Here is a 22,174-nt window from a genome sequence, read left to right on the forward strand (position 1 = left end):
TTAGTGCATACTGAAGGCAGTCATAGCTTCAGCAATATTAGTGCTGCTCTAAAAGTTGCAGCTGAATATGTCAGTGGGAGTCAAAGTAAAAGGTGCCATAGAAATGTTATGAATTATTATTAAGATACATGAAAAACCTCCGCAGGGAGGAACTGGAACATCTTGGGAGACAGTCTGCAGTCAGCCAGCTGGGAGAGCTGGAGGTAGCACGTTAATAGAAATGCTGTTTTTCAAAATCACCATGACATCAACATTTATATCAAGTGGTCTGTGCTGTGGCTGGTTATATAACAGTGATTATATTAGGTGTGATGAGCAGCTGTGTAGATGAGATGGGTTGTGATGCATTGGGGAAGGTGGAGTTGGTGGTGATACCTGTAGCTAAAGCTTGCTTTATTAGGAATCCTTGTTTCCAACATGACAATTGTTTGGCTGAAATTTTCCGTGCTTGGTTTCTTTCTGCCTTCATAGCTTAGGATTCCTGGAAATGTTAGAACAAAATTTACAAAATATATAATTGTGCCCAATTGAGTTACTTTTCACAGTAAGTAATTTGAAGTGTTCCTGTATTATCAGTTTTTGGAGCAGCAACATAATTTGCCCAGGTGCGAGGCCTGAGTACTAGAGATGTGCTTTATTGGCAGATAAGCCTGAACAGATTTGATCAAATACCAGTGTTCAGTGTGTCAGGGTTTGCAGATACTTAATACTTGCCTTTTTGCCCAGAGGAGTGTTGGTCAGAGCAGAGTTGCACAAAGGAAAGCATCAGTTTGCTTTCTTAAAGTAAATGACATGCTGGAAGAGGTTCAAAGGACACTGGATTGCGTGGACCCTCAGGTTACAAAAAATTACAAATTGCTCATCTGGCCATTCTTCCAGCCTGCTTATGTCTAAGCCCATTGTAGACACTTGTGTTCTTTCTCAGAGCAATCACCTATTTTAACCCAGGTTGCCTATGTAGAGTTATTTCAGAAATGGGAAAGAAAAGCAATAACAAAAATAATCAGTGTTACCATTATGGGTTCCAGTAGGATATTTACTTTGCATATGGGAAAGAACTGAAGTCCCCTAGCGTACAAGAGAGGCATCTTGAGAAAGTATGGTAAGTACCACACATCATCTAGCAAAACAGTCTGGTATTTGCTTGACAACATTTCCCTCCTTTAGTAGGAAGAGAAGGGAAAACATCCTAGTTCCACCCTTAGTAATCTAAGACCTAAGTTCTTGTGGTGGTGAAGTAAAGCCCCTCTGGCAAGATTTCTTGGTTAGAAGGATGATAGTTAAGAATAATGACATGCAAAGTCTTTATATGGCAAGCATCTTCTCAAAAACGGCATAAGCAGTTCAGAAGTAGTTCAGAGACTAGAACAAGTGATGAATATTTCAATAAATGTACTGTGGAAGTTACCAGACACAAACATACTATATCCTCTTTCATCCTCTGAGCAATATATGCTCTAAGGCAGATTTCTTCTGAAGAGCCGTGGAAGGACTAGGGTATAAAACACAGATGCTACTTCGTAGTAGTGTACTTTTAATATTTCATATTTTTAATGACGTTTTGAAGGTCAGCTGTCTAGGGAGCTTGAGGGAGATTGTGCAAGATGTTGACAGTTCTGAGAAAGCCCCACTCTGTTTTTTGAAGAACTCTGCTTTCATCCATCTGCTTGGCAAGGCAGCCATGATGCATATAAAAAACCTGTATACACACAGACTCCATGCATAGGAAACAAGCTGTATGTTCTCTTTTGCAAAATCTTCTAAAAGCTTTGTATCTAGATATTGAAAATTTGATAGCATTTTATTATCTCAGTGTATTTCTGTATTAATATCCAGTGTTAAAAGGCTGGCTCGCTTGAGTAATCTGAATTGCTTATAGCTACTCACCCAGATGGAAGGGTTATTGCATTTTTAGATGAGGCAACTGTTAATCAAAGGTGCTCTCATCACAGTCTTATTCTTGTCCTTCCTTTGCATACTTTCCATTTTTGAGTAAGCAAGTTATAGCATAAATTCCATCTTTTTACAAAACCTTTCACTGAAATAGAATTTGGTCTTGAGGCAAGACTGCTGCTTCTTGGAACTCAATTTCTCAGCTATAATTATTTTCATTAATTTCTCTGTCACTTTCAATAGCTCTTTATTATAAAGTTATCAGAGGCTCCCTCTGGTGGTTACATTAATTTAAATAAGACTAGCATTCCAAAACTGAAGAAGCAATAACAACACATCTGTTGTGCAAGAGCAACAATGTAGTTTTTATATGAAAAAGGAAAAAAAGGTAATTTCTTGCAGCAATAGCTGAATGATTTTCAGCAGAATATAAGGTTTACTTTAAGATATTTCATTCATCACTGCTATTGAGCAGTACTTTCACATAGGAGCAGAATATGAGATCTGTTTGAAAAAATAGCCTATCTTTTTGAGTATTTAAAGAATAAGATCTGTTATCTCACCTGATGTGAAAAACTTCTGTAAGCTTTAACTTTCCTTTAAAGAAAATATTACTGTAATGTGCAGACTTGATTTGAAGTAATGATGTTGCATTCAAAAATGCATCTCTCTGCTCTCATTAGCTTCATCTGTTGTATTTTTTTTCCCCTGAGCTTTCAGAGCATATATAAAATAATGCAACAGCTCAGTTCTGTTGTTTGTTAGGAATCCATCCGTCAAATAGTCCTGATGAAAAAAGTTAAACCTAATGTATTTCATCTCCTGAGTGAAGAGCTTGCATGGCCTGTTATTGCAGCTGAGCTTGGGAAGCCCCAGTATTTTGGCCTTGGGGGCACCAGCTAAAAGGAGCTCTCAGGGAGCCTGTAGTGGTGTGAGAGGCAGGCCTGGCTCCTCTGCCATGTGATAAAGCAGGGGCTGGTTTTAAGCAGTGCTTAAAAAGTGCTATTTGTACTTGTGTTGTCCACCCAGTTTTTGTAGGCCATGAATAAATTCTCAGAAGGTTTTAGTTAAAATGCTGTGTTCCTTTGGGTCCTTACAGTCTGCTGTTCCATGATAGGATGAGAGGTAATGGCCCGCAAGTTGTGCAAGAGGAGGTTCAGGTTGGATATTAGCAGAAATTTCTTCTCAGACAGAGCGGTGATGCAGTGGCACAAGCTGCCCAGGGAAGTGATGGAGGCACTGTCCCCAGAGATGTTTGAACTGTGGAGATGTGGCACTGAGGGACGTGGTCAGTGGGTAATATCGGCAGTAGGTAGATGGTTGGATTAGATGATCTTTGAGGTCTTTTCCAACCTTGGTAATTCTGTTATTCCCCCTCCACCCTCATCTGTCCCCAAACAACACAGTTGTGAATTAGGGAAAAATCTCTTCTGATGGCCTACAGATTTGTACAAGTTTCAACAAGTCTTGTATCTACTATGTAAATAAAACCAAAATGGAGCAGTAATTGAAGGATATTACCTGAGTTATGTACAGGCCTGATACTCATGAGGATTTCACAGTTTTGCTGAATGGTGAAACAGATTAAAATACTTCAGAATCTGACTCCCAGAAGAGAAAATGTATCACACAATGTCATTACAAAAAGAATGTAACTCTTCATTACTGTTATAAATCCCACTAAAACAATTTTGTCCCTCATTTGATTATGCCATATTTCAAAAGTAAGTGTAACAAGATGAGATTTTTGCCTGTAAATCTGAGTTTGCCCGATTACTGTTTAAATGAGTTCCAAATATATGATGCGTTCATCCCAACTTGGTGTATCTCTACTTGTAATTCCTCCATACCTTGCAGAGCAGCTGATAGAGCTGAGACAGCATCCCTTGCTACCTAAGAGAAAACTACAGTTTCAAGCAAGCTATACTTATAGAAGCTCGAAGGTATATCAGAGTTCCCTCAGTTTTTCCATGGGTTACAATCCTTTGACCTCCATCTTCACTCCATTTTCAATTAAGTTTCTGAAACATGCTGAGTTTTAAAATGTACATTTAAGCTAAAGCCTAGAGTACATATTTATGTGTGTGAACATGTATGTGTGCACGTGGGGTGCAGGATCTTTCTGAGCAGCACACAGGTACAGTTGTGCTCACAAAGCCAGGCCTAATCCTAACACTGCAAAGCATTCCAGGTTGCTCCCTGGGCCATTTAAACATGGGATAGTATATGGCAGTTGTCCATATCCTTGTAGCTGAGGAATATCTGGGCTATCCTTTAATCTTTCTTTTAATCTTAGTTTTAAGTGAACAATGTGATGTTACCTTACCCTATAATTTTGTCCAGCAGCGAGTTGCTGACTGCACACAAGATGCTGTGTTTTAAGAGAACTGTAAGTCTAAATGTGCGGAGGACAGGCATGCCCTGTGTGTGGGAAAGAGCACTGGGTCAGTGTCACGTCAGTGTGGGAACTGGTAACTACCATCGCTGGTTTTGGAGGTCAGTGCTGTCTGATGTGTGGTGATTGATGTGCCTTTGGTGAGCACCATGTGGGCTGCGAAACAGCTTGAGTCAGAAATCAGGAGCAGAGGTACTTCTTTTCATACCGGGAACAGGTATTTCTAATCTTGACAGTAAGGCAGATCAGATCAATGGCAGCCTCTCTGTTTGTGGGTAGAGCAGTGTATTCATAGAAAATTAATAGCAAGTGAAGAAATTCGAGAAGGTGCCTGTGGAGAAATGCAGAAAATTAATTAAAAGCTGAAAATTTTCAGGCCACGGATAGGGCAGAATGATATAAGAGACCACCAAGCGTGGAAAGATGTTTTCTTATCTTTGGATTTTACAACCTAAACCCAAAGGCCTCATAGATAAAAACCCTCAAAGCGAAAGCAGCTGGGTCTGGCACCCGGAAAGAATAAATGATGTAAGTGTGGCTTTGAGAGGGGATTTAAAAGACAACGTGACATGCGTGGGGAGAAATGGAGGATGGGGAGGTGGCATAAAAAGATAAAGTCAAGACTGAGGAAAAACAAAGCAGCTTGAATTATATCCTGGGGAGAATGCAGAAGAAAGGTAGGGCACAGAAAGAACTGGGAATAGGGAGGACAGGATGAGGAACTTGGACTTCACAAAAAAAAAGGAAGGGAAAGCAGTGAAGGGAATTGATGACATGTTTGTCCTGGCTAGTGGTAGGATGCAGAGGGACTTTCCACAGAGAAGGAGCCATGAGCTGAGGGTGACCCCACTATAACCATTCCTTTACCAATGCAGTCCCACACAGTCCCTCTGGCTCCAGGGGGGCAGAGCTGAGTGTTGGATTGTACTTATCAACTACCCAGATGCAACTAGGGAATGAACCAGATCCAGCGGCCACCCAAGGCATCCAGTCAAGGCAGCAGGAGATGGGATTACAATATGGGCCCAGCAAGACAAGGCCAGAGACAGGTACACCTAATAGTATTACCCAAGGATGGTCTGGATGCCCAGGGCTGAGCTATTTGGAGCTCCTGGTTCATGGGAAGAGGGTATGGGTAGGTGTCCCAGGTGAGGCCAGTCAGCGCCATTAAGGTTTACCAATGCCATCAGGGTCCTGGTAAGGATTGTCTTACGACTGGAGGTGTGAGCAGCTCCAGAAAGTCAATTATTATGCTATACACTGAATGCCAATTTATGGTGGATGAGTTCTATCAAGAAGAACAGCAAGAAAGAAAGGAGGTTTTAAGGGAGAATTTCGGAAGGCAGCAGGGAATGGTCAAGAAATTGGTGCTGGGACTGCATCAGTGTGTTACATCAACAGATAAGTTGAGAGTTTTAATATGAAACTGTTTGGAGTTACTGGACGCAAAAAGTACCTGTGGATTTTGTACAGAATAGAGCAAGGCTTGCCTAACCCAATAAGAACAAATTATATTAAAATTATATTAACTTCCTAAAGCAGTTCACTTCTACTCTCAAATGAGGCTGAGGATAGTGTCAGATAGAAAGATCTTTTTTTTTTAAATTTTTTTTTTTAATAAAGGTAGCCAGAAAGTGAAGATAACAGTATTTGTAGCCAAATTCTGGTCATTTAACCTAGGCTTCCTATTCACCACCACACCATTAGCCTGTGCTGTTTTTGACCTGACTCTGTTTTACTGAATGCCCTTCATGTAAGTTGGTAATATACATGCCTGTCTTGGTTATACAGTGATTTGAAGTCTGATAAGAGGAGTAAAAAATAATTTATTATCATAAGATCAGTATTGACAGACTGTAGCCAAAATAGGTACTGAAAGACCATGCCTACTTAATAAGCTGCTTAACTAACTGTGTTTTGGGCTGTGGAAAAAAATTAGAGATGTTTACACATAATAATGAGGAAGAACATAAATGTCCAAATAACTCAACTATTTTTGCAAGTCCAGAATCTTGGTATGTTGCTTTTATTAGTAAAAACTGCAATTCATCTGACACTGGAAGGCAGACTTGAAAGTCTGTGGTATTATAAAAAGAAACGACCGAGCCAAATATTTTGTAAGAACAATCTAAGGTTTGAAAAGAAAATCCCTGAATAAAATCAGGCAACCCATCATGTGCGTGGCTGGAGTCTATGGTATAAGGAGGGAGTCAGACACCTGCGTTTATTTAAGTCTGCTTACTACATAATTCAGGGTAGTGGGGTGAAGTAAGGATGAAGCATTAACTTCAGCATAGAATTTTTATTCTGATCACTGGAGCCTGAAGTTATTAAAAGAACAAACACAATTATGACATCCTAGGGGACTTGCATGCTTATAAATCTGAGTATGCTGCCTGTTTCTAGCAGAGCATGTATGTATGGATCTGTGTACTGCATGCTTGTTATTTTAACTAGGTTTGCTGCAGCTGTTGCTCTGCAAAGAGCCATTTAACCCTCAGGGGAAGGAGGAACTTCAGAAATCCTCAAATTAATATCTATTAAGGAAGATGACTTTTAAATAAATTCATTGTTTGTGTGGTTAAAACTCTTATCTCTTGAATAAGAACAAAGAATAATCTCTTTGCTAGTTCCAGACCTTTCCTAGCTCGCAGCTAGTCAATTTATAGCACCATAAAATATTAAATAACAGCTTCCTCTTCCTCTAGTCCTTCAAAATGATGAGAATCTATTTTCATGATTGGGAGGGATGTGATTACTTTCTGAAGCACAGATGCCTGTATTCTTTAAATTTAACCAGTGTATGTGATTTTCAGATTGGCTTTTATGTAAATATTTTGAGCATCAGATATCTCAGCATTACCTACTATGCATGCACAGGAATGCTGTAAGTCCCAGTCTTTTAAGTGCCTGCCAGCAGATTCTGTATATTATATAAAGGGCATTAGATTTCATCTGACAGCCTCAACTTCACTGTTGTCAGTGCAGAGTACATTGTAGTTTTTGGAAGTGTCAGCAGAAAAACAAATAAAGCCAAAAAATAGAACAACAAAAGAACACATCAGGTTCTTCTGTTTCAAAAGAATAGGCTGTTAACTCTTGAGCGGGCTCTCCTGGTGTATTAACAGCCTCCAAAATTGTTCTACCTCCCCTCAGTTTCTTCCTGGCATTGAGGACCTTGTCTCGGTGTGCTGTTCTTCCTCTTTGCTCCACTGCCTGTGGCTGAGGGTTCTTAACCCTCCTGTTCCTCTCCAGCTCCCTGTTTACCTTACTGGGAACCCTTCTAAGGCTGCTGCTTCTTGTCACATCTCCTTCTCTCTTTTCTCTTAGTGGTAGTGCCACCCAAACAACTGCCAGCCGGTTTCCAGGCAAACATATTTTTGTACGTCACTACGTCTCATCACTGTGCCTTTACTGAGTCACTCCTGCTGTTCCTCCTCCAGTTTCTTTTCTGTCCTTGGCTTCGTCCTGTTCTGCATGAGTTCGTTGTCATATGCATAGCTGAAAGTGGAGGACTTCCAGCAGTGTCCTAAGATACTATCTGTAATACCCACAGATGAAAACAAAATTGGAAATCTCTATAACCAGGGAGATTGTGAAAAGAGAACTTGGTTCACTCCAATTGAACAATTCACCGCATTTTGGAATTTTTCTAAGTTATAGAAATTAAAAATCTTGCAGATACACTAAGAACAAAATAAAGCGTAGATGTGTTAAGTAAAGGTTGTGTCAGATTAATCTGTAAATCTCTTGAGACGACAGCTGGTTTCTCAGGCAAGGAAAATGGAGCAGATAGTGTCTGTCTTGACTTTAGTAAACTGCCACTAGGGAAACTCTACGTGAAGATTTGGATTAATAGAAGAACTGCAGAACTGATAAGAAAATGGCAAGAGAGGAAGCAGATTGTGTTGAAAGGGGAAATATTGGACCAGAGGGTTTTTTACACACCGAAGATTTGTAAGATTTTCGTCTTAAAAACCTTGCCACAAATATTGAGAATGTGCTTGTGACATTTATCATTGAAACAATTTAGAAGCCCCCCTGTGGAGAAGGCCTGGAAAATTGTAGGTGGAAAAGAGGGATCTAGAGAACTGTTCATAATAATAATAATTAATAATGTTGAATAATTATTACTAATTACAATTACTTAATTATTACTAATAACTGCATTTCCAAAGAAATTTCCAACATCTTGCAGGACTCATTTCCAGCCAGTTCAGCCCACTGCTATCAGCAAAGGAGTGGAGACACCCAACTGGGATGAGGGAAGGGTGCCCATATGTGTATCTGCAATATGATCATGCACACAGGGGGATTTTTGTAGACAGCCCTGCACCTGCAGCTATACTCCCATTCTCAACCAGCTGTTTAAACAGTATCTGGAACAAATTTTAGAGTTCTTTTTCCGCTTTACTGAGGAATTGAACTGAACACAATTCTGAGTCAAAAGGGAAGGAATAAATATGCATCATCTTAGCCTGCCTCTGATTTTTTCCAGTCTTTGCACTATGGACAGAATAACTCACAGGACAGGGTATTTAAAATGAAAAATTGTAAGTAACAACTGTTTCAGTATGATGACAGTGCTTCATTACCTGTGCTTCTTCCTTTCTATACAATTTGGTGGTTTTGTCTTGCTCTGTCAAAATAACAAGAAATCTTGTTATGATTCTCATGAAGGGAAACAATAAACTAAAACCTGTGCCTAATGCTAGCAGTATTAGCAAAACGTAGGCATGTAAGTTCACTTTTCAACACAGAAAGAAATCAGGAGTTCTTGAGTCCATATTGGGACCAAAATCAGTCAGTGTATTTTTTCCCCATGGATATTATCTTTGTAGAAACCCTATTGGAGTAGAAGTGTTTTGCTGTGTGATCTGGAGCAAAGTTGAAAGGCAACATGGCAGTCCTCACTTGTAAGATACGTAGTGGACCAGCAAAACCATGGCTTACCAAATAGCCAGCAAGCAATGCATCCACTTCTTGCCTGTTTAGTGATTCATTGTTCAGCCCTTCTCAGAAGCCAAGCAGACGAGCTCTGCACTGTTGCAGTCTTCCAGATATTTTTCAGATAGGGCACATTCAAAAGAGGAGGAAAATGCAAATAAAGAATGGATGACTGTGATGCAGTTCACATCTAAGAGGAAAGGTCACAGTTTCATGGATAGGTGCATACAGAATAAAACACTGTAGGACATAAGAGCTGTCAGAGTATACAGAAGCATCAGAGGACTTATGATAAGGAATCAAGTGCAGAAGCTGGAATTATTGTCTGTCTGCTCTCCTGCATTATGTACCAGCTTTTAAAATCCCCAGTCTTCTCTACTGTGCACTTTATTAAAAAGTTACAACAATTATAATATTCACACATTAATCCTGATTGTCTCTATATGAAATTCTGTCTGTTCTTGGGGGGAAAGTATAAAATCAATTTCAATTAAACAGCTGAAACGCAAAAATTATTGAATTACCATACTAGTGCATGCAGTAAACATATGACACTATATAGGGAAGCGTGTAACTGTTTAGAAAATAAATATCAACCTCCAAAATCATGTGGTTGTATATTTGATTCTTGCATCTTACAGAGTCAAGGATCTCTGCTGAATGTTGTAAGTGACATTTCATTACTTCAGATTTGCAGTGATGAATAATTTTATATGCTGTTGGCATAGGAGAAATATTACTATAGTAACTAGCTCATGATTCATTTGTTGGGTTTTTTTTTTTTTGTTTTGTTTTTTGTTTTGTTTTGTTTATTTGTTTTGCTATATTTCCTAAGGGATGCACTAAAGTCTAGACTAAAAATGTTTAAACCAACTCTTGGTAAAGGTAATTAATTTTTCCCAGAATACGAAACATAGGGAACTGATAAACAGCAGCGCCTAGATACTGAAAAACACCTCTGGCCAATAACATTCTTAAAATTATGGGAGCATAGCTTTATTTTATTTGGCACTTTTTATTAGTAGCTTTCTGTGCTGTTATTAATCCTGTTCAGTGACCTAAGGCTGGATTCCCACATTGACAATATTGCAACTCTAGTGAAATCGTTAGATGTATAATATATAAAGTGTTATGTGTGAGGAACAAAATACAAGTGGGGCTGGTTGATTTAAATCAAAATAATGAGCATATACATTTAAATCAGTAAAAAGGAAATCTCGGCCTGAAAATACATTAATGCCTCATATTTTTAATTTTTACTTATTTAATTCCTTATTATGGCTCTTCTTGGTCACTAGGAAACAAGCACATGTTGGCAAGTGTTATCTTTATTACGGTTCCTTAAGCTGAATAGGAGGATGTGTTAGATATGTGCTTGTTTGTTGAAGGAGAGATAGAATTTAATGTGCATTTACCGCATCCTTGGTTTTATTATGGTGGAAGATTTTGATTGATTTTTTTTAAATCAGATTGTTTAGAAAACTCATCATCCATGTCAAAGTGTGTTTGTCTGAAGCTACAACTCAGAGATGTTCAGAATTCAGATAAAAAGTGTGGAAATAGCATTTGGAAGAAGGACCATTTTGAAGGAGTTAAAATTAATCTGTGTGGTAAACACACACAAAAATAAGTTTATGTAAGCACATCCTCTATTTAAAATTCAGTTAGAAACCTGAAGTATTATCTGTAAAAAAAAAAAAAAAAAAAAAAAAAAAAAAAAAAGTGAGCTGGAAGGAGTCACTCACTTTTGCCTGGTTCTTTTTCACAGCATAGAAAAGAAAAATCCAGTTTCATACTTTTTGAAGTCTTGCTAGAGATTGCAGTTTGAATAGAAGCAATCATTAAACTGAACTAACTGGATGAATGGAAACGAAGAAGATAATTTACTTTATATCTGCAGAAAGTTTAGCAGGCCCTGGCTTCAGATTTTCAGTTATTTCTGCTTAATGCTTGAGCAGAACAAGCCTCAGGTCGGGCCTCAGTGTGCACGTGCCGCCATTCTAAATTATTCCAGAGCTTAATACCAGTATAGAAGTTTAGGATGTTGTGGTATTCCTTCTCTGATAAGTTGCCTTTTATTCATCCTGATGCACACCAGGAGAGCAATGATAACTTTCTTGAAGCAAAATAAATTATGGTGGGAAGAGCTTGGCTTTGTCAGTGGAACCATGGGCTGATTTAATTTCTGCTTTATTCTGTTTTATTTAAGTGATGCTAAGTTCAGAGGATCACAGAGTTGCATGTGACATTTCGTAAAGATTCATAAATTATGCAGCCAGAGTTGTGAGGTTACAAAGGCTGGAAACAACAAGTGCTTCCTGCATTAAAAATGAAATGCTTATTTACAAAGATGACACAGCTATATTAATTTTAAGGAGTAGATATGATTAAAGGGACAGGCCTATGCTGTTTAAGATATTAATAAGAAGAAACTCATTTTGAAGAAGAAACTAGCACATTTTTAGTGTTTCTTTCAGGTTTACTAAAGTGCTCTGCTAATTTAATTCTACATCTTCTTCCTTTTCCAGCAATTTTAAATGTTTTTTTTCCATGTGTATTAGCTTCATGTGCAAGTAACAAAGGGACAAATCCTGTATCAAGGTTCACATACAAAACTGTAAAGTGGTGGCACAGACACCAGCATGATGTGCAGGGCCCCTTGGGTGAGGTACATGTGGGAGCACTGGGACCTCCTCTGGTCTTAGTTAGAGGCTGCAAGGGTTAGGTGGTGAGTTGGTTTGGAGTTGGTTGAAGAACACAGGGTTGGAGAAGATGGCATTAAGTAGAATAATAAGAATAGTGGGCCATTGTGAATGAGGCAGCCTTTCAGCCTTTTTGGTGGCGGGTTGCCTCTCTTGGAAGTTTTTGCTGTTTGTATGGCATGCACGTTCTCTTTTGTTGTTGTTGCACATGGATGTTTTGGTGCCCGTGCAGTGTATTACACAGAGACTTGCTTATTTTTCTGCTCACACTTCTGGTTTATTCAAAGAAGAATAGACCTTAATGATCTTCTTGATTGTATAGGTAAAACTTGTGGCTTATGCCAAGTACCCACCCCTGGAACTCTTATTTGTTGTTCTGTTTCTCCTCGGTAATTTGAACATCTCCCTTTCTTCCAGCAGCTTGTTGTGCTGCCCTGGATGAAACTCAGCCAAGTGAGAAGGGCTATCCAACCATGCTGAGGTTGGGAGCTTTCTGCAAGGATGGTCAGTGAGGCTGTGATTCACATCTTAAACAGGGCAGGATTCTCTGAGGCAGCTGAAGCCTCAGGGAAGCTTAGGCATTAGTGACCCTTAAGGGATTAAAGAGAGTTTAGATTTTCACAGGCATTTCACTAATGAAATTACAGGTTTATAATTTCATTTCACTTGGAAGGCTAGATGCTACTCTGAGCACATCCTTCCTTTCCTTGTTACAGTGGTATGTGGATAGCTCAATTAACATCACCAGCCACAAGGAAGCATAAACAGCCAAAGGCACAAAATGCTGTGCCTGCGTGGCTTTCACAGAAACAGGCAGAAACTGTTAAAGGGATGAAAATGACTTTTCCTTTGTATGAGACAAGGAAACCCTCGGCGCGTTTGCACTTGTGGCCTTTCTGCTTTAGTCCTAATAAGGCTTTTTACTGTGAGCTGGCCTAAGATAACCTGCTTCTGCCATGTTTGCAGGCTCCTTACAAAATGTGTGTGTAGGCAGTCTGGTCCTGCCAGAGGCTGCAAAGCCTCAGAATCCCTCTGCTCTCTGAAATAGAATTTGGTGATGGAGGAAGCCCAGGTCTCGGTGTTGGTGCATGGGAAGCCTGTCTCCATCATACTGTCAGCTGAAGACAAATACAGAAAGCAGGCCATATCTTTAATATTATTACGCATTGTGTATCACTTCATTGTGTGTATGTAACAAACTGAAATGAGAGTGATGTCTCTCAAGAGCAAGTGCAGCCATTTCTGATGTAACAACATCAGCAGTTTTTCAGTGAATTGCCATACAGCAGCTTTGCAGGCACAGCAGCATGAATTTACAGAATGCAGTAAGATTTGGCGATGAGGGGAGAGGGAAATGAGGAAGACAAATGTGGAAATTGAGAAAAAGACTCTGGGAAGTGCAGAGGGATGGAAGGATTCTTTCTCCTGCTTTATTTCAGGTATATCTGAAATTCAGCTGTGGTACGACGATCCCACATGACTACAGAGACGTAATTTACCCCTTGCCTTTCTGTTCACTTGACTTCTGTTGGGAGCACTCTTCTAGCAGTGGAGAGTGGCTGTCTTTGCAGCTCACTTCAGACAGAGCAAGCTGCTCACTGACATACAAATGTGGTGAAGTGTGTCTGCATTACCCTAGCACAGGGAATGGGAATAGCTGTATTTGTCAGTGAGCAATTTGCCAGTTTACAGACTTCATAAAAGTATGTTTTCCAAAGGAATAGTCTGTTAATGGAGATACTCACATTGAACCTCAGATCAGAATATTTTATTGAGACTCTTAGCTGATGTGAGAGCACGCTGTATGAATTTGCAGATTGACTGAGAAATCTATCCAGTAGTATGAGGAACTGTTACTTTAATTCAGAACTGAACAGGATTTGGGAACTTCTGGCATTTTTCAGATAACTGCCTTCTGATATTTCAGGCTTTTCATCCAGAGACAAGATGAACCATTGTATGTGAGAGAACATACAGTGCAGGATTCCAGCACTACACTTCATTCAGATGGACTGTAACTGTTTTACAAGTTTACAAGCAAGGAAAGCATTGCTTATTTTTCAATCTTCTGATTCATTTGTCATAATTTTTGTCTGGCCAACAACAGCAAGTATGTAAGGTAAAACAAAAACCCATATAAAATACCTCCACTCTATCCAGGTTAAAAGCCTTGTGACGGTCCAGCAGTGGAAATAAAATAAATACCATAGCCAAAGTACATTCTGTACCAACTACATGTTGTGCTGGTAATGATGAATTTGCATACTTCTGAGCCTCATCAGAAAGTGTTATTGCTTGTTGTATTTTAAGCAGTATTCCTTAAAGGTGCCATGACACACACAGTCTTCTAGTTAGATTAATCTAACTGAGGGATTTAAAGCCGTACAATAGCTTCCCATAAAATTGGTGCTGGTGACGCAATGTTGATTTTGAAGATAGCTGCTGAACTTTCTAAATTTTTGCTATTGTAGATACTATGGAAATTGACCGCTTTAATGGATAGGTGTTCTGTATATTTTTTCCTAGCAGACGCTGATAATCCATTTTTCCCTTTTCTAACCATGAAAACAGTACAGCCGACAAAGTAAAATTTCATTCTTTTCATCCCCAGTGACTCATTGAAGGGTTTATAAAGAAATAGAATTCATTGTCATTCTAACTTATTTTAAAACTTATTTGATATACTCTTTCCTGCTAGATAACACTTTCCTGCTGTAACCATGGCTTTCCCATTTATGAGATTTTTATGGTTCTTTCCCAAGATTTATCTTACAGCTCTGGCTGAAAACACTTTTTGTCTGATTTATTCAGGTTCTAAAATGACCAAAGCAACAGATGTCCAGTCTGTGACATGATACTGCTCCTTTCATTGAATAAAATACTACATCACAATTTTGAGTAGCTGCTTCTAGAAACATAGCTTTGATAAGGGAAAGAAATCAAAGATGACAAGACAAAAATACTTACTATACCATTCATTCTGTGTTCATTCATTTTTGACAGCATAAGATTGATTTTAGAAAAATAAGGTTATATTATATAGAAATTATTGTCATGTAAAGAGTCCAGCTCTGATGTCACTGAGGTCAACTGGAAGACTGCAGTTCTCAGGAGTGTTTTAAGCATTGCTGTTCTTGAATATTGTACCAGAAGATTCAGACATAAAGGGGAAAACACTGAGACTTAACTCTCAGCTAAATAAGCTGTTGAACTACTTAGCATGCTGTATTGCTTGTACAGTCAGCCTATGTGGTTATTTCTTGAAACTTCTTCCTCTCTTCAGGAACAAGCAATGGAAATACTGCATGGAAGCAGTGATTCTGTGCTGACTCTGTGTGCCGTATCTTATTCAGTGGCTGAGTAAGCTCACTGCTGGGTTTGTAGAAACTAGGGATACAGAAATTAATTTTTCTTTCCATATTCCAGTTCCTTCCCTTTGGGTGTTGCATTTTCCGCTCACAGACTGTTCAAGTTCAACTTACTTGCAAAATGAATGAAAATCATTGCTTGTTAAAGGTCAGCAGAAAAATGACAGCAGGGTCACTGAATTCAGCTGCACCGGGGGAGAAGAATGTTCTTGCTTTCTGTGTTGAGTTTTGTGCTGACAATCCCACAGTCTCTAACTTTGCATATTTGACTTAATGAAAACTAAGGAATAAGCTTGACTAATTTTTATATCCTGCAGATTGTATGTGATTGTGTGTGCATCATTTTCTCTCCCCTTCTCTCCCTTTTTTTCCTGAGGCTTAACAGTGAGTAATTTATGTACTTTGATGCAGTTAGTAAGAAAATGTGTGTATTTCAAGGCAGGCTATAACCTCGGAGGTGTCCAAAGTAACAAAATTGAACTATATGTCTGTATGGGAACTGTTGAGTCACAGCCTGAACCACTGATTGAGCACCTGGGAAAGGACTGGGTCAGTCCTTGGAGCACAGATGCAGGCTATTCAGCTGGGTGACTGGAAGGGTGGAACCTGGCTGCACCTCTGACACTTCTTTTGAAGGGCTGACCCCCACTGGGGAAGGATCTCTGGATGGAGATCCCTCCTTTGTGGAGTTTTTCCCCATGAGCCTAGATCCTTGGAGACGAGTGAACATTCCTTTTCTGTTTGTCCTTTTGCCGTTCCACTATGTTGCCTTTCCACTACACTAATCTTTCTGACTGTAACAATGTCATATTATCCTTTTGCTTAATGGAAAATTAATCAAGATCATCGCTGACTTTATTGAATGATGTAAGGTTGGTGCTTGAAGAATAAGAGTCTTCTATTTAATCTCCAGTAAAAATGCGCAGCCCTTCTCTATTATTAAGTATTGTCTACCGTATGTAATCTCATGAACATAATGACTGTATTTCTCCTTGCTCATCATGTTACCAAACTACAGAGTCTTAGATGATTTGCACTGGAAATTTTGAGCCATGCTGCAGATGAATAGACTTGAAGTTCAGAAATCTTTTCCATTTGGTTGCTGCTGCACTAACCCATCTCTCCTTGCGATAAATTTCACTGTATGGAAGAGTAAAACTGGCTAAGAGCAGATGCTCAAGAAATTCCTTACTCAGAAGGTGGTGAGGCCCTGGCACAGCTGCCCATAGAGCTGTGGTGCCCCATCCCTGGAGGTGCTCCAGGACAAGTTGGATGGGGCCCTGGGCAGCTGAGCTGGGGGCTGGCGGCCCTGCCTGCAGCTGAGGGTTGGGGCTGGGTGGGCTTTAGGATCCTCTCCAGCCCAAGCTATTCCAAGATTCTCTGCTCTTTTGTTTTGGCTTAGCTGCCCAAAGAGAGAAACGCCAGTGGCATCTCCTTATTTGAAGTGCCACTGATATGTGAGCACTACAGAGGCTGGAGGTCGGGGATGACTGCATGGATGTGGGCAGGGGCTCTGGCATCCTGCTCTCAAATCACTTTTTGGAAATGGGAGCCTACTGGGAGAGTTCAGTACAGGGATCTTGACCCATGGGATGGAATCAAGAAAATGCCAGACCTTCTGGTGGCTCTTCTGAGCCTTTCAGAACAAATTTGTGTTGAAAACTCTTCTATTGTAGTACCTTAATTGTCTCTGATAGAGGCACTTTGTGCTTATCACACAGGAAGTAGCCGCGGCTTTCCAGTGCTGTTATTTTAAAATCAAAACATTAAAGACAAAATGTGATGATTTATGAGTTTTTCAAGCACCTCTCCCACCAGCATTAATTGCCCCCCTGCTGTTTCTGCTGCAAAACTCTTCTGCTCTTTCAGTATGCAGTACTTGTTCGGTACTGTGATAAACCATGGCTAGTTTGCAGTAAAAAAAAAAAAAGCCTCACTTTATGTAAATGATGTTGAAATAGGTTTGATTAAGTGATAAACAGTCACATTTAATGATTGCAACTGTTGGCTTTTTGTTTGTTATTTTACAGTTAGTTTTATGGATATAAATGGCTTTACAAAATCCCTTCTGGCATGAATGCTGTAATACAGCACTCTCATAAAAGTGTTTTAAGAGTTTAGTAGGGCCACCAAGCCAGATTCATAGGAAAAACACATATTTCCAGCATTAGAGTGTCTTTTATCCCTTTGGTGGATGTCCTGTACAACTAAAAAATCTAAAAACTAAAAACTAGGTCCCTGTACCTAGCAGCTTATCTTCTGTTTAAATGCATGATGCAGTTAGGCTTCATATCCTTTTCTTTATTTCCTCTTCCACTCTGCTTCTGGCACATTATTATTCTTTCCAATAATGGTACAAGGCCTCTGGAACCCAATACTCCCCAGAAATAATTACAGATAGATTAATGTGCCATCCCCACAGGTAGATTAAGTCAGTGCATAATTTCTGTATAGGTCAGCTATTGAGGAATGTGCTTGCTCTTGCTTTCTCCATAGTTACCTAATAGGACAGAAATATTTCTCTCCCCCATATATTTGTCCTGTGGCTGGAGGCTGGTCCTCTCCCGAGTCTGGAGTACCCAGTACCCATATATGGTTGATAATGAACATTACTGGAAGATGTAAGGCCCGTATGGAGATTAACAATGGGGAAACCTAGACAAGGTGTGATTATGGCTGCATGAACACGGTTTGATTGTATCTTTGTCTGACATAGGGTTTGATGACCTACAAGCTTGTGCGGATCCTGGAGCTCCTGAGCATGGATACAAGACACCCAGTGCAGGTGTTTTCTTTGAAAGCGTGGTAGTCCGGTTTCATTGCCAAGAAGGATACAGGCTTAATGGTACTTCAAAAAAACTTTGTGTGAGACACTTTAATGGCTCCCTGAGCTGGAAACCAAGTGATAAACCTGTGTGCCTACAAGAAGGTAAGTCAGTTTTCTTAAAGCAATTCACCAGTGTTAGTGCTTCTCATTTGTATGTGTACCTTGTCCTCGTGTCTCAGCACAAACCACAACAGGCTGGAGTCCATTTTATTGGATCTTATTTGATACATACTGGAGTTTCCCATCCATAATCACCATCTCTCTGTTAAATTTGTACTGTGAGAGGTTCTGTGTGCGTGTCTATGTGTTGAAAGGGACATAAAGGAATCTCAAGGAAAAAAAAGTAATCCTTCTACCCAGTTACAAATTGATGCAGAGAGAAATAAGAAAACAATCTCTTATCAGTAAACTGTTTATAGCTATTTGTTAAAACTGCTTACTTAATGCTTTTTTTCTGTAATATCTTACTAGGAAAATATAATTAACTTCCATTGCCACTGTTCCTGATAATCAGGAGTTTTAAACAATTGTATTTTATGGCATGTGCATGATTCAAGTAAGAAAATTAAATATGCATGAAATGCAAAAATTTAAAGTCAATTTAGAAGTTTACTTTGAGATAAATCTGACTATTATGCATAAAACAACTTATTTTTATTGCAGTGCATTTTTGAATTTGTATTTGTTTTTAACTAATTAGGGCATTAAATTACTCTCTTCTTCCGGGAATTTTTAGAAGCGGGATTAATATGAATATCATAAATATAAATACCAAAAATACCCCCCTAAGCAGTGTATTTATTCCACTAAGTATATTAAAGCTATAACTTGTTCTTTATGTTGAATTATTTTGGTCAACAGGGCTATTAAAATCAACAGACATGAAAAGTGTTAGTTAAATCAAGTGTGCGCATTTTAGTGTTGTCTTTCCATTGAAAACATCAGCAATTGCCTCACTGATTTCAAGGTGGACAGTCCTGTCAATGTGATGCAGTAAGTACTGGGGAGAGTAGCCAGAAATAATTGGCAAGTAGTCCATGGTCTCTCAGGTAGCTGTCCAGTTGGCCAAGGAGAGGTCTTGGTAATATATGCCATAGGCAACAGAGTCATGAGGGATGCAGTCTTGAGCTCTCTTTTGATATGCACTGACATTACAATTAGTATGTAGAATGTGAAGGCAATCAGGCTAGTAGCACCAGCTCATAAATTGTATGAGAATGTGCTGTCCGTTTTGAGGGTGATCATAGGAAAATTAACCTAAGAGTGACTGAACAGCACAGATCCTAAGTGGTGGAGCGGCCACAGGCAGAACCAGAAATGGGCCACACAGGTCAGCCTATCTTTCAGACAGAACGGCTCTGCAGTGGCTTTGTGGAGCTACAATGCAGTGGTCTTAGCAGGAATGATATTGAGAACTTCTGAAACATTTAGCAGAATTATGGCCCATCCAAACTCTTCTAGGATAGATTATCGACGTGGTGATTGTGACACCAGGTAAAGACTTGGATCTACTTTCAAAAGAGATTTAACATATAGGCAAACAAATAGGAGTATAGACACTGTACCCCTTGAGTTTAGGGGTAAATTATGGGAGCAAGTCCAAATGACAGGTAGGATTGCTGATATCATTAGGGAACTGGCTGTGCAGTGCAAACAAATCCTGTGTTAAATCACTCTACCCATAGCACTGAGCAGATTTTACTTGATTTTCAATGTTGAAATTATATGCAAGTTTGAAGAAATTCATAGGTCATAGCTGATAGAAATTAACTTGATAAGAAAAAAGAGAGTGGTGATCATTTTATTAGGTGGTGCTGGCTAAAAAACTTTGATACCTAGGCCTCAACTACATATGTAGATAGTATGAAACCCTGGCACAAGTCATGGAATTATTTGGAGCTGTGCTATGTTTAATGTCAAAATTAGTGCAGCAGTAATACACACTCCTGTTGAAAGAAAATAATGTCCTCAAGCCTTGTAGCCACAGATACAATTAGGCTATTCAAAGAAGGAAAAGAGTATCAAGGCACTGATGTCTTTAGATATTGGTGTTCAACACTGTATCACATGGTATGATCTTTTTACAGACCACAAAAAAAGTAGTGATGGAGTTACCATAATAGTAATTTTGAAATAGCACCTGTATCATCCACATTATTTAAATAAGCATTGACCTATTTTATTGAATATTAAGTGCTTTACTGAATACTGAGACCTCTTCCCAGCCCCAACAGTCCAAATCTATGGAAATCTGTGAAAGAAGTTTCAGATCACAATGCCTTCAACAGCAGAGCTGCCGCTAATATCACTGTGATCAAAATTTTCTCCAACTGTTTTTAAAAAAAGAAAGAAATTGGAAGATAAGAACGTGATGGATGATGTGACAACAGGTGCTTAGGAGATAATCATTACTTTTCAGCACAGAACACTTAACAACGATTGCAAGCCAGTGCTCTGATCAAGCAAAGCACTTAAGCTTGAGCATAGCTGTAATTATGTGATTAGTCCTCTTAAAGTTCTATTCCCAAAATGAACTATACATAAAAATACTTTTTATTATTTAGACTGAAGAGTAGGACCCTGATATAGGATTTAGTGAGGCAAGTGCCTAAGTGCTTTCCTGATTAATGGTTCTTCCATCAGGTATTGTTAAAACAATCTTAGGATTTAGCTCGAAAAAAAAGAAATAGATGACAAAGTTAATTCTTCTTTCCAATATATAATATAACCAGTGATTCAGAAGAAATACTAAGCAAAGGTTCAGCAGCAATCCATGGGACCTACCCATTTATTGAAGTGCTTTTCAGTGTGGTTCTTGTGTGTACCAGGACCAGAATCGTGAGGAGGGAGCACAATGGGCAGGTGGGGAGCGCAGAAGCGTGGCACAGAAGCAGAGCAGTCAAGGAGTTAGAACAGTTTTTGTGGGAACAGGCTGCCCAGAGAAGCTATGATGCCCATCCCTGGAGGTGCTCCAGGCCAAGTTGGATTGGGCCCTGGGCAGACTGAGCTGACGTGGCAGTCCTGGCCATGGCTGGGGGTGGGGCTCCAGGGCTTTAGGGTCCTCTCCAACCTAAGCTGTTCTGTGATTTACCTGTGATTTATCTATGATGTAGATAGAAGTCTTCATTGCAGAAATTCTATAATGGCATGTGAAAAGAAATTTGAAATTTGTAACAACTGCTGCTGAAGTAGAAAGTTAATGTTTTAACATTTGTCACTGACGTATCACGGGGTGAAACAAGCATTGTATGACATTCACCCAGTTAAGGCAGAGGCTGATTGCCATGGCTACCGGAGTATAAACTCCATGCCTCTGGTGCCATATGGTACATGTAAAGGTCAAACACTGCCATCTGAGCCTGAACAGTAAAAACATTCAGTACTTTGCAGTTGATTTTAAGTTAATTTCAGGAGTTTGGGTTCAGCTAAGGCTAGTTACATATGATTTTATACCTGTATGTTATGAAGTATGATTGTCTTTATGTTTGCTAGAATAATCTCTAATCACAAGTTAATGATATTTACAAAAGGAAGAAAAGAAACTTGTTTCAGAATGTAATCAATCTTAAAACTGCTCTTCATTCAGTTAATTGGATTTAAAACTCTGTCATTTTTTGTGAAGTGCCAGGAGACTTTAAGTGTCAGTGCAAGAATGAAGTTGCATGACTAGGTGCCAGTAAATGCGCTGTCAAGAATTGGCTTGCTTAGAGTTATGCTCTCGTGTTGATCTATGGCCTGTTGTGAGTGTAACTTCCATCAATTCTAATGCAGTTATGCACATAAATGCCAAAGCTCTAAGGTAGGAATTTTGTATTTACTGTTTAAGAGCAATATGTCGTGTTGTTCACACTTTAATCTGATCTTCTCCCACTGTGATAATGTGGCTGCTGAGACTGTTGCCCCACTTGTAACAAATGCTGCCTCTTTCCTATGAGATTGAATCTAAATTTACAGTCTGTGTGGGGATAGCAACGAAGCTAAGAACTGTGCCCTGCTCTCCCAGTGCTCCTGCAGGCAGATGCCTTTGAGATGTGCTCAGTGC

The 22,174-nt window shown here is 39.3% G+C and overlaps 1 protein-coding gene across 3 annotated transcripts in view; it reads left to right on the forward strand.

The window, feature by feature from the left end:
- SUSD4 (sushi domain containing 4) overlaps positions 1-22,174 on the forward strand; it is a 69,402-nt gene that overhangs the window by 20,795 nt on the left and 26,433 nt on the right. For all 3 annotated transcript variants that reach the window (XM_085219173.1, XM_085219171.1, XM_085219172.1), the window contains exon 2: positions 18,022-18,234. In XM_085219173.1, coding sequence (XP_085075299.1) covers positions 18,022-18,234 — 213 coding nt within the window. The remainder of the gene's footprint in view (positions 1-18,021; positions 18,235-22,174) is intronic.

Source organism: Meleagris gallopavo, chromosome 2 (assembly GCF_905368555.1).
Source record: "Meleagris gallopavo chromosome 2, MGAL_WU_HG_1.1, whole genome shotgun sequence".
Classification (NCBI taxonomy): Eukaryota; Metazoa; Chordata; class Aves; order Galliformes; family Phasianidae; genus Meleagris; species Meleagris gallopavo.